Here is a 12,966-nt window from a genome sequence, read left to right as displayed (position 1 = left end):
GATGAACCGTAAAAGAGTGATGTCAGATTTTAATATCTATACATATTATAAAAGTGTGAACCAAGGTCAAAGTTTTTCTATTGTGCATTGTCAACTTTATCCTTAGTTTGTAATACATGAGAAATTTAGTGAGGATGTTTTTGTAAAATAAGTTATTATGAGTAGGACAAAATTGCCAAACTATATTTATACTAGATAATGATCAAGTTGTCAAGACAGCTAAAACTCTAAATTCTTTGTTTTTTATTTTTTTTATAGATAAATTGAACAAACTTTTTCAAAAAAAATATTGACTTGAAAAGATTGAAATAACCAAATATAATGGTTTTATTTGCTTATAGATGAAGTGAAAATAATTTTTTCACAAAAAAGTTAATTTGTAGATTTTTTGTCCAATATAAATACCAAAATTCTTTTGTTTTATTTGGTTGTAAATATAGTGAATTTTTTCAAAAAAAAAAAAAATTTGTGTAAGAACATAAAGTTAAATATCCTTTATTTTACATTAACTGAGATTAATTAATTTAAAATGATGAATTTAAATAATGAAGCCAAATAATTAAATCATATGGGTTGGTGTTATGAAGAAGGTTCAACAGTTAATTACTTTCACAAAAATGATGCGAAGCATGATCGAATATAGAAGAAAGATGACCTTATAAATATTTCGTGAGTATTTATTTTATTTATAAAAAAAATCAAACTAATATTTTTCAAAGCCTAAGTTTATTATTAAAATTTATCAATATTTTTCATCTTTGTAAAGGTCAGAAACTATAACAATTACATATTTGATGATCTTGCAATTGACGAAGATGTATTTTTATAAAAGATGAATATAAGCAAATCAGTTATAGCTTTATGTAATCTGAAATGACATATTTTTGAAGGTAAATTTTTAAAATTATTATGAATAAATCTTTACAAAAATTATTCATTAGCATTACTCAATATTTCTCCTTATGATGGATAATAAGAAAGGTCAAAATTATTTGGTTTTTATTTGTTTGTAGATGAAGTGAACATATATTTTTCACAATTTATTAAATTGATCGAATACGATTTTTTTTATTTTGTAAATCTATAATCTTTTGAATGAGTTTATATATGCAAGAAGTTTCTCAAGAAAAAAATTAATATATAAAAATTTAATACTTCCAATAATATAGTATGAAATATAAAAAAAAATACGTTGATCGTAATTTTGAATTTTTGTATTTAAATAATATATTGCATAAATCTATTATATCACTAAGAGTTGAACATTTTTTGATAAATATAATATAAAATTTATTAAATCATATTTTTCAGTTGTCTAGAAGATGGAATAACCAAAATTCATTGGTTTTATTTGCTTATAGATTAAGTTAAAAATATTTTACAAAAAAGAAACATAAGTTGTAGAAGATTGAAATAACAAAATTCTTTGATTTTATTTGCTTGTAAATGAAAGGAAAAAAAATTTCCACAAAAAACTAAATTTGTCTGGAGACCTGCAAAGACATCAAATGGAGAAAAATATACATTTCTTCTCAAAATAGAGATTTAAATAATTTATAATTGAAGACATTAAAAATATAAGAAAAATTTCAACAACGAAAACCTTGAATTCAAAAAGATATCAGTAGATTTCGAACGACAAAAAATTAAAAAGAATAAAATACGATCATCAATTGTAACGATATTGAAATATAAGTAATTGAAGACGATAACAACACAAGAATGAATATTGAGGATAATGATATTATTGCTGGAAAAGATTTTCAGCATCAAAATTATTATATAAAAAAAGCAATCCAACAAAAGAATCAAAAAATACATATATGAAAATGCAAATGATTGATGTCGACAGCACAATAAAATTTGCTAAAAAATATGATGAGAATATTGTTTTTTTCACGAAGAAGCAAAAAACTGATGAAAAAAAACGTGAAAGCAATAAAAATTGAAAATATAAAAGAAGAAAACATTTGACGCACTAATTTAATTTAAGGTTTAGACTATATTATCTATATTGTATTTTTATTTTTCATAAATCAGTAGCACGTGGTAAAATAGGTGTCAACGCTATGTATTATACTTTTTTCTTCTCTCGAATTTAATTTTAATAACTATTATGATATCAATTCTATATTATATTTTTTCCAATGTCTAATTTATACAAAATTATAAGATTTATTATTAATATGTTTTTCAACAACTATTAATTTATTTAGATTGCGCTTGGATGAATTGATTTCAAATTCATGGATTAGAATTATAATTTTATTGTTAACAATGAAACAATAGATCAAATCTTGAATCTACACATATATTATATTGTAAAAATTATTGTACAAATTTTGTTGTACATGTAACATTACTCATTTTTCTATTGACTAAAATTGCATGAAAATCATTAATATATAATTTTCTGTAAATTAATCTCTTTTGATCTCATTTCTTTAACAACAATAATTGATAATAGAAGTGTATTTTCACGTGCGTCGCACGTATCTTTTCTTAGTATATATAAATGTCTCTTATATCTTAACTGTCACCTATAGTTTTTGAACTAATAGTTGAACACTCATAGAAACGTGACAAAATAAAAGCTCTAACACAAAAATAAATAGAAATAATTTATTCCGGTTCCACCATTGATTAAAAATATTGTAAATAATAAGGAAAAGAAAACGGATAGATTATTGACCGGGCCTCTTCTCTGTCACCCTATCCAATCGTTTTTATTTCTCTTGAGATATTATCAGACACTAACTGTTCATAATCTATATCACATAAATGCAAATGCATGTCGTAAATGTAATAAATGCTTAAAACAAATTATACAAATTAATTAATTCGATAAATAAACGCCAAGAAACAGAAGTTTTCTTCGGTCAGGTTGCACTATTTTTGTACTTGTACACGAATTTGGAGACAAACTACAATAATTTGTGGGCTATATGGTTCGCAGTTCGAACTATGTGTCAGCTATTTCCATTCACAAATTTCTATTTATATTTTTCGAAATACCAAATTCATATGCCAACAAAAATAAGGATACTAAAAGATGAGAAAAATGAAAATAAATTTAATGGAATAAAGAAAAATTTGCTCTATTTTTATATATACTAGTTACTCTGCACACGCGATGCATGTGTGTACAATTTTTTTTATCATTATCGATGGACTAAAGTGAAATTTGACAAATTATGGAGGGACTAAATTGATATTTGAATGGTTGAAAAAAAAAAATAAAAAATAATAATAATAATAATAATAATAATAATAATAATAATAAAAGTGTGTGTTGAAATTTAAAACAAAAAACAAAAGTGTAATATTAGTATCATATAAAGATAAAATTGAAAAAAAATATTATTGTCCTCTCTAGATAGTTATTATTATGTTCTCACAATTGATAATATAATAATAATATATACTTGGAAAAACGTGAGGGGTGGTGGGCCGAGCTAATCTTGAACTCAAACAGTCAACTTAGACATATCGTGTGCAGTAGATGCCAGCTCAAGAAATCGGGCATTTGCAATCTGTGAACTAAGACGTTCTCGACTCAGTATCCAAGTGCTCTGGTCGAGCTCGGGTTAATGGTAATCCTATCCTAACAAGTTGGTTCACTATCCATCTTCGCTACACTCGAGCGAGCGAGCGTAAGAAGAGTCCTATCCAAGGTGGTGTGAAATACGGATGTGAATTGATCAGGGCTTAGTTTGGAAGTTGGAAAGGAATTTTATTCTCTACGTGTTCTTTGGCACATGATGCATACCATATTAATTTTTTTTTTTAATTCTTGTGTGTGTGTGTGTGTGTGATAATTTTTGTGTAACTATATATAATTTTTTAGGATATGATACTTATAAATTAGATATTATATATCTAAGATTTACTGAGATAATTTAAACTTTTAGATAAATTACAGATAAGTTGGAGAAAAAATATAAAAAGATGTACAAAAATTACTAATAAACTCACACCATCAAAATTATTTAACTTATTTTATGGTAAAATCGTAAAGAAACATGAAAAAAAAATGTAAAAAGATGTACAAAAATTACTAATAAACTCACACCATCAAAATTATTTAACTTATTTTATGGTAAAATCGTAAAGAAACTTTCATGTCGCATTGAAATACCAAAATTAGTCAGTATGACGTGCTCAAGTTTAATAATATAGTATAGATTTTGATGCTCTCATGTTTCAAATGAAACCTAGATTTCATCTACTTATCGGTATGATGTCGGTTTTCAATTATCTCTGGCATAATATAAGCATAAATATTAATTACATGTATTCTAAAAATCTGGTTATATATATAATATTAGGAAATATTACCTAATTTTTTCCCTTTCACGTGAGAAAGATATAAATATATGATTAATGATCTCAAGTTCCAACCTTTTTGCCTATCGGGAAAATACGTAGAACATATTTATATTTTTCCTAGATGTTAATGGCTCGAGATCCCATAGATACCTATTCAATAACCCATTTTTTGGGGGGTAAAAACACAAAAATTGATGCTATCAAGATAGAGGGAACGAGATTAGGTGCTCAAGAAAAAATGGGACACAATACAAGGAACTATATTAATTAATATAAAATATTGTGTAATTAATATTAAGTATTTGGAGAATTCAAGGATTAATTTGACTTGTTCTTGATCAAGCCTTGATAATGATGCATCAACTTAAATCACATATCTAATGCTGATGCTTTGGAGAATCCAAACCACTATAATAATAATAATAATAATAATAATAATAATAATAATTCATATTATTATTTAATTTATTCAAAGCTATCATTATGAAGTTATCTATTCTTTAATTCTTTTTTTTTCCCATCTTTTAATCATATCATTTGAACAAGTCACAATTTTCTTTCTGTATCCCTCCAAAGTGGGTGCAATTTTGTCGAATAGTTGTACCTTCTCGGCTACTTATTTAGCTCTTTAAATATGTGAATATATTTAGTTAATTATATATGCGTAATGAAATAAAGCAACGAAATTTCCCGTAGATCGAATATGTAAAATTATATTCTAACTGTAGGATGAGCTTAGCAACGGAGGCAATAGTTCACATTGGTAGTTGCCATAAGATCTCATTATGTAGTCGTACTTGAACGAATATGAGCTGAAGATATGACATAATGGTATTTAAGCCAGTGATCTGCAAAAACACCGAAAATAAATGTTATGTGTATGAGTAGCCACATTTTGAACTTTCGGTAAGAACTGCTACATTCATGAGAGTCATCTCTTGAACATGTATGAATTACTTTAATGGATCGAGAAGTCACGTCCCGACGACCTTTGAAAAATCCACATTGAATTATGAGAAGTATTTGAATTGGTTAATAAAGTGTTACAAAGTACAAGTTGAGTTTCCGTAAAACGAGATTGAATAAATTAGTTGTGGAGTTTGGAACCGAGAACATGACATTAAAATTTTAATTAAACTCGGATATAATGAATAGGGCCCTTGATTTCTTTATTAAATATTGAATCATTCATCACCCCTTTCAGTTCATACGGAATTCAACGATAACTTCCTTTCAATGTCCAAGAAACAAAACAATTCTGATTAATACACGTGAAACAAAATATCTGAACACCATCCAAAATATGCGCTGTCCTAAATTCCCTCCCTCTTAGAACAGGAATGACAATATTTGATAAAGATAAAGAATAAAGTGTCCATGAATTTACCTCATAAAGTTACAAGAATAGTTGGCTCCATATATGGTGAAAGAATATCAAGATTACATTTAATAGCTAAATTAACTTTTCGTAGCATCTTGTGATTTTAGGATTTAATTATGCCTTTAAAGCATTTTTAATCAATTTACGATGCTTAAATATCTTCACTGCCTTCTATGAAGATTTACATAAAGGAACTGCTTTTGATTATTAAAGAATTAAGATTTAATAACACTGTTTTGAGAAATATATGCTTTTAATCGATGGAAACTTGCAAAAACAATTGGTACCATGTAGTTTTAACTACTTTTTAATTTACAATTTATTGTCATTAAAAATTAATTCAAGATTAATGCTTGCACGTAAACCATCGCTTAAATATATTTAATATATAATTATATTTTGCATACTCATGAAAATTTTAATGTGCTGCTAATTTTTTTTATAGACTAAAATATGATGTTAGAATGACTCTTTTTAATTACTGGAAATGATAATATATGGATCTCTCACTTGGATTGTCACGTCCCAAGACCGGGGTTAGTCGACAACAACATTATTCAATAATCACATAATTGCTAAACAACAAGCCTCGCAGTATAATATAAACCAAAACATGTTCATATTATAAATACCATAAAAATGGAATCGTCTTTACAATAGTAATTATGAAAACGATAAAAATTCGTGGAAGCATTTATAACTTGAATTAAAAACTCACAAGAACATATTCTTAATTAAAAATCTTCATACATCCACTATCAGCCCCAAAATCGATCGGTGTCTCATTATTCTTTCTCTAATTCTTCTTCTGATATATCTGATGAGGGTATAGTAAGTGGAGTGATATAGTCGTGACCCAGCAAGTGGAGGTCGTTCGAGCACAACATAACAAAATGCATAAAAATTTGAAACACATATCATGCATAACATGACTCATACCATATGCATACCATTGACCGGGCACTGAGACTCATCTACTTTCTATGGTTCACTCATATTAGTCCATAATTTTATCCCTCTAAGGGGACGAAGCCACATAGTGGTTACATCTCCATCACGTAAGGGTCATATAATATATTTGGGATTATCTCCCATATAAAGGGATTATCTCCCATATAAAGTTGAATCCCATTGTGCCAACACATACATCACGCAACAATAGTAACCAGAAGGGGGTAGAAGAAGAATTTGCACTCGACCGAATTTCCAAAAAACGAAAATGCATATAACTGAAAAATTCTTTGCGTCCTATTGAACCGTTGGATCGAGCTTAAACGTTTACAGTACATTCAAAAGTACGTCGAATAAATTATGAACAATTGAAATCGGGTTTGGAAGTCGTTTCATCCTGTTTATGGATGAAAAAGCGTAGGTATGATGTTCCCCTTTAAAATATGAGCAGTTTTCTTGCGAAAGCTATAAATGCAAAAAAAAAAAAAAAACGTTGGATTTGACTGAAATTTTGATTTGTTATTTGAAACATATGAAATCATATTCTGAACGGCGAGATCGGATTCCGACTGCCCAAGCAAGAGAAACGAATTTCTGAACTTGGACAAAATTTTGATGACTCATGCAGAATATTGGGAGGAAATTTCGAAAATTGGAGAGGAAACTCGAAAATTTCAGTGTAAATTTTGAATGGAGCTTCTCCTATTTATAGAGGAGTGTCTGTTATCCTGATCCTGTATTATGCTCACATTTGAACTTTTGAACAAAATTTAAATGTAGGATAGTTATCATCTTTATCCATGATACTGTATAATTTTAAAATCTATATATTCAGTCCAAGCTTACAAATTTCGAATTTTGTGTCTAATTTGCAATATTCAGTAGATCTTTTATTTTCCAGTACAATTAAATTTTTGCTCTTAAATCTCAAAAATGTCCTTTAATAATTTTGAGCTTAATGGTAATTTTTCTCAAAAATAGGACTTTTGATTTTTCCTAAAATCTTGTAGGCAAATTTTTTAAATTTTCCAATGCCTGCATTTTTTTTATTGTTTAGATTTTCATTATCTCTACTATTTCGAAAATACTACATTAAATAATCCAAAATATCGAAATTTAGGGATTATATTGTCCTCTTTTTTTTTATCTTTATCCAGATATATCAATATTATATTAAAGCTTAGATCTCTATCTGGTATAATCTTTTCAACTTGAAATTATATCTAAAAATTTACATGCTTATATCTTAAAATTTCTTAGACATGATCTATTTATTTATTTATCCTAAATTCAAAATATATATATAATATTATCTTAAATTTTGAGCTCCAAAAATATTTTACACGATATAATTATTCATACAACTTTAGATAAACTTGCAAATCTTACATTTTAAATAAAATAATGAGATATATACTTAAAAATTGAATAATCATAGCATATTTAAATTACAAAAATATTATCAGCATTACAAAATTTTGTTACTTTCTAGTTAAATATTGTCTATAAAATTAGGGATACAATTATGTAGGGCATATATGTAATGATGGACCCTTGGAAAAGAAAATATTGAACGAATATATTGGAGAATAGAACATGAAAATAGACCCTATACGTGTTTGAAAAGTTGCACTGCTGAAGATTCAGTCAGATTTTTAAATAAAAGCTAATTCCGATGGTGCAAAAAGATCGTCTAATTATCTATATTACTTTATACTCCAAATATCGAAAAAAATATAAAATATAACTTTAAGATCTAATGTCCTTGCACTTTTATTTATTTAATTTTTTTATGTTTTTGGTCCGTTTTTTGTCAAAATCTCTAGTTAACTAACTTTATGTTCATTTATCTTAATGGCGTGATTGATGTGGCCATAAAAGTATTCCTAAGATTAAAATGGCAAATCAAATGATCTAAAAATGCCAAAATATGAAAGAAATCGATGATAAACACAAAATATGTTGGACAAAAACTTGTGTGAGATGATCTCATGGTTCGTATTTATGAGACAGATCTCTTATTTGGGTCATCCATGAAAAAATATTATTTTTTTTGCTAAGAATATTATTTTTTATTGTGAATATGGGTAGGATCGACCCGTATTAAGATCCGTGAGACGGACTCACATTAAACTCACTCAACATATTGAGAATTGATTATCTTTCTTTCTTTCTTTCTCATATTCTATCCGACAGCAGATTATTTGTTTTGATTCTTTGATTGACATGTATAAAATCTTGTTAAATTTGAGTACTACGTTTATCTTATTTAGCAATTACTCATCGATGTAATATGGAGATCTTAACCTGATCTTCTCTTTTGGATTTTTTTAATATATATATATATATATATATATATATATATATATATATATATATATATATATATATATATGTGTGAAAAGTGATTTTTCATTTTCCGCCTTAAAATTTTTATTTTTTTTCTGTGGTATAACCTTAAATTTTGTTTCTGCTTAGTTTATTTCAAATTCGGAAGCTTGTTCAATGTTAGATTTGATTCTTTAAAGGGAATGATTATGGTATTTTACTAAGTAAATGAAAATATTTTTGAATATTATTACCCTCAATTTATACATCATCAAATCCTATCTTATTTATTTTTCAAATGTTGGATCTAAGCAAATTTTCAGATTTTCATTTTTTATTTCAAATACTACCCTAAGCACGTTTGATTTGTTCTCAGTTCTTCACAATCAAATGTACAATATTTTACAAACACTTCACGAATTTAAAAGGAAAATAATGAGTTTAAACATGAGATAGGGAATATGGCATGTTAGAACAATTTTCATAATTATTTAGTTTGTCGATAACGAACAATGTTTATCACTGCGAAAATTACAGGATCAACCTTGTGAGGGCTTGGGGGAAACGCTCCCAAAAACTCTTAAAAAACCACACAATCATTCGCAAGGGGTAAGACAACTCTTTGGAAACAACACCTTGTTTCATGATTGGTTTTCATGAAAGGGTGCAATGTTTGATGAAGAATCGCGTCTGTTCTGAATCGAATTTTCGTTTCGATATATTTAGCATCATTAGATCAAGAAGAAGAATCTCGGTTTGTTGAATTCTGATTTGATTTAGTCACCATAGAATACAGAATATCTTCATTGTATCATAAAAAAAAACGTTGCAAACGTGCCTTGAATTTCATTCACAAATAATTTATATTCGAAATAAGTTTCTCAACACATTCATAACTTGATAATTGGTATTGATCATGTCGTTGTAATCTTGTGTGTGTGTGTGTGTGTTGGAAGGGCAACTGGTATTGATTGGAGGGATGATTGAGTAATGAGAACCATTCAGTGTGTTCAGTTTGGTGGGCCGTCGTTTATTCATTCACATGTGAGGTTGGTGGCGGGCTTCATCAAACCCTATAATATTTGTACATCTATTTCTACAATTTTCCCCACCCTTCTCAACCTAGATTCCATTTTTTTATATGGGAGATCGACCCGAAAGGGACGACTAGGCTTAAATATTTTAATGCGTAATTTGGTTAAAAAGAAAGTACTGTGAAATTTTATCTCCCGTAATGTATGAAATAGCCCTTCTCACTGGATCTCGTCCGCTCTCTACCGACGAATATAAATGCGCTTGTGGTAAAATTTGGTGAATAAAGCTAAACAACACAAAGGCCATTTCAATGTTTGCTACTCTAAATATGGTCTAAAGTTTGTCACCTATCATAAACATATGGTCATGATCGCATGCTTAGTTCTCTAGTCTGTGTTCGAACTAACGGATTTGATTATCACAGTTCAAATCAATCGCACATCTTAACAATCGAGATCGGAGAAGCAAAGTTGGCATGAGAATTTCAACCATGGATGTTTAAGTTGGTAAAACACACATAATTTTTTTGTAACGAGTTTTTTGTGAGACAGTTGGTATATTTTAATCCTTGAGATGGTCCATATTTATTATAATGAGTAATAATTTTAACATAAAATTAATATTTTTGATGAATGACTCAAATGTGATATATATGACAGAAAATTGACTCGTGAGATCGTCTAATAAATTTTGTTGTGTTTATGTGTTATATAGAATGGTAAGTGAAGTGTTCAAGAAAAGTCGTGGCATGTCTTTATTAGCTAAATAAATTTGCAAAAGAATAAAATAAAGAAAGCAAAAAAAAGAAAAGGGGAAGCTCAACTAGGCACACACTTGACCAAAGTAAAGCTTATATACCCTCTCCAGTAACTCATCCTCGCCTCACAAATATCATTCCAATTTTCATTTCACTCTCCACAGAATCTCTCTCGTTATTGCAACTGTGATTAGTGTAATCATCGAGCCATATAAAAGGACACAAAAATGGTGAGCAAAAAGCCTAGAATAGTGATAATTGGCGCAGGAATGGCAGGCCTCACAGCAGCCAACAAGCTCTACACAACTGCAAACTCGAAGCAGCTTTTCGAGCTTTCAGTAGTGGAGGGTGGAGCCAGAATCGGCGGAAGAATCAAAACTTCGGAGTTCTGCGGTGACAGGATTGAGGAAGGGGCTACCTGGATCCATGGAATTGGAGGCAGCCCGATTCATGAAATCGCGCAAGAAAAAGGTCTACTTCACTCTCAGGAGCCGTGGGAGTGCATGGATGGGATTCTTGAAGATCCTGTCACTGTTGCAGAAGGTGGGTATGAGCTCAACAAATCTCTCGTTGAGCCCATTTCGAGTTTTTTCAAGAATTTGATGGATTTCGTTCAGGAGAAGCCCGTTGATGAAGATGGTGTTCGGGTTTGTTGCGAAGTGTGGAAGCGTTGTAAACTTGGCTCTGAGAATTTGAGTGTGGGTTCTTTTCTGAGGCAAGGTCTTGAATCTTACTTGGGGCTTTTGAACGATCAGAAGTGTGTTAATGGAGTTGGGAATTGGAGCAGAAAATTGCTTGAAGAAGGCGTTTTTGCTATGCACGAGGGGATACAGAGAACTTATACCTCAGCAGGGGATTTGCGCGATCTTGATTATGTTGCGGAGAAAGAGTACGTGATGTTTCCAGGGGAGGAGATTACTATAGCTAAAGGTTACTCTCGTGTGATTGAATCTTTAGCCTCTGTGTTACCCGTTGGAATGATTCAGTTGAACCGCGAGGTTGCGAAAATCGAGTGGCGATCTGCTCATAGTGAGAGAGAGCTTCCGCACATGGAAAATGGCCACGAAAACAGGCCGGTGAAGCTGCATTTTTGCGATGGATCGATCATTCAGGCGGATCATGTTATTATCACAGTTTCACTTGGTGTTCTTAAACAAGGTTCCGACTTGTTTAATCCTCCATTGCCTAGTTCAAAGACTCGAGCCATTTCGAAACTTGGGTATGGAGTTGTGAACAAGGTGTTCTTGAAACTTAGCCCCTCAAATTGTGATCAAGAAACCAATAATCCCACAAAATTCCCCTTCTTGCAAATGGTGTTCCACCCCCCGGATTCCGAGTTAAGGAAACCCAAGATTCCTCAATGGATCAGAAAAACATCCTTTATATGTCCAATTTACAAAAATTCAAGGGTCCTCCTGACATGGTTTGCTGGAGAAGAAGCTCTCGCACTCGAATCCCTCACCGATGATGAAATCCTCAACGGGTTCTCCACAACCATTTCGAACTTCTTACCAACAAAATCCCAACCCCAAAAGAACACTAATCCTAATCCTAATCCCAACCAGTTCAAGTATTCAAAAGTTCTAAGAACTCGATGGGGCACAAATCCACTCTTCTTGGGATCATACAGTTATGTAGCGGTTGGATCAAGTATAGATGACATAGATACATTGGCTGAGCCATTGCCCCAAATCACCAATCTTGAATCTCCACCATTGCAAATCCTATTTGCAGGAGAAGCCACACACAGAACACATTACTCAACTACTCACGGAGCTTACTGTAGTGGGCTAAGGGAAGCCAATAGGCTTCTTGAGCATTATAATTGTCTTGTTGTATGAAATATTATTTTGTTGCTGCTGCATGATTAGAGCTGATTTAATCAGGTTGCTACAATTGATTTTGTTAAAGATCCAGGGATGATATATAGTATTTTATCTGTGTTTTTGCTCTAGTGAAAAGGAGAGATGGACGGGGACATGAAATTCAAGAAACATCATTTTCAAGTTCATTAATTAATGTTTTTTCGATATGAGGATTCATTGTAGCGTCTTGATCTTGTAAACAAACAAAACTGCCTCCTGATTGCGTTAGGCCACGAAATTTTTAATATTTTAAACAAATAATAAAGAAGCATAGGATCTCATTTTGTTATCATTGGAGTTGCTTTACCAGCTTCCAAGCC

The 12,966-nt window shown here is 30.1% G+C and overlaps 1 protein-coding gene across 1 annotated transcript; it reads left to right on the top strand.

Moving 5' to 3' along the window:
• Positions 1 to 10,880: 10,880 nt before the first annotated feature.
• LOC140825874 (probable polyamine oxidase 5) lies at positions 10,881 to 12,823 on the top strand. The gene has a single exon (XM_073187886.1). It carries the CDS (start codon positions 11,009 to 11,011, stop codon positions 12,620 to 12,622), a length of 1,614 nt encoding a protein of 537 aa, XP_073043987.1. The 5' UTR covers positions 10,881 to 11,008; the 3' UTR covers positions 12,623 to 12,823.
• The last annotated feature ends 143 nt before the right edge of the window (positions 12,824 to 12,966 follow it).

Source organism: Primulina eburnea, chromosome 3 (genome assembly GCF_022965805.1).
Source record: "Primulina eburnea isolate SZY01 chromosome 3, ASM2296580v1, whole genome shotgun sequence".
Classification (NCBI taxonomy): domain Eukaryota; kingdom Viridiplantae; phylum Streptophyta; class Magnoliopsida; order Lamiales; family Gesneriaceae; genus Primulina; species Primulina eburnea.
This window is presented reverse-complemented; position numbering and strand designations above follow the sequence as displayed.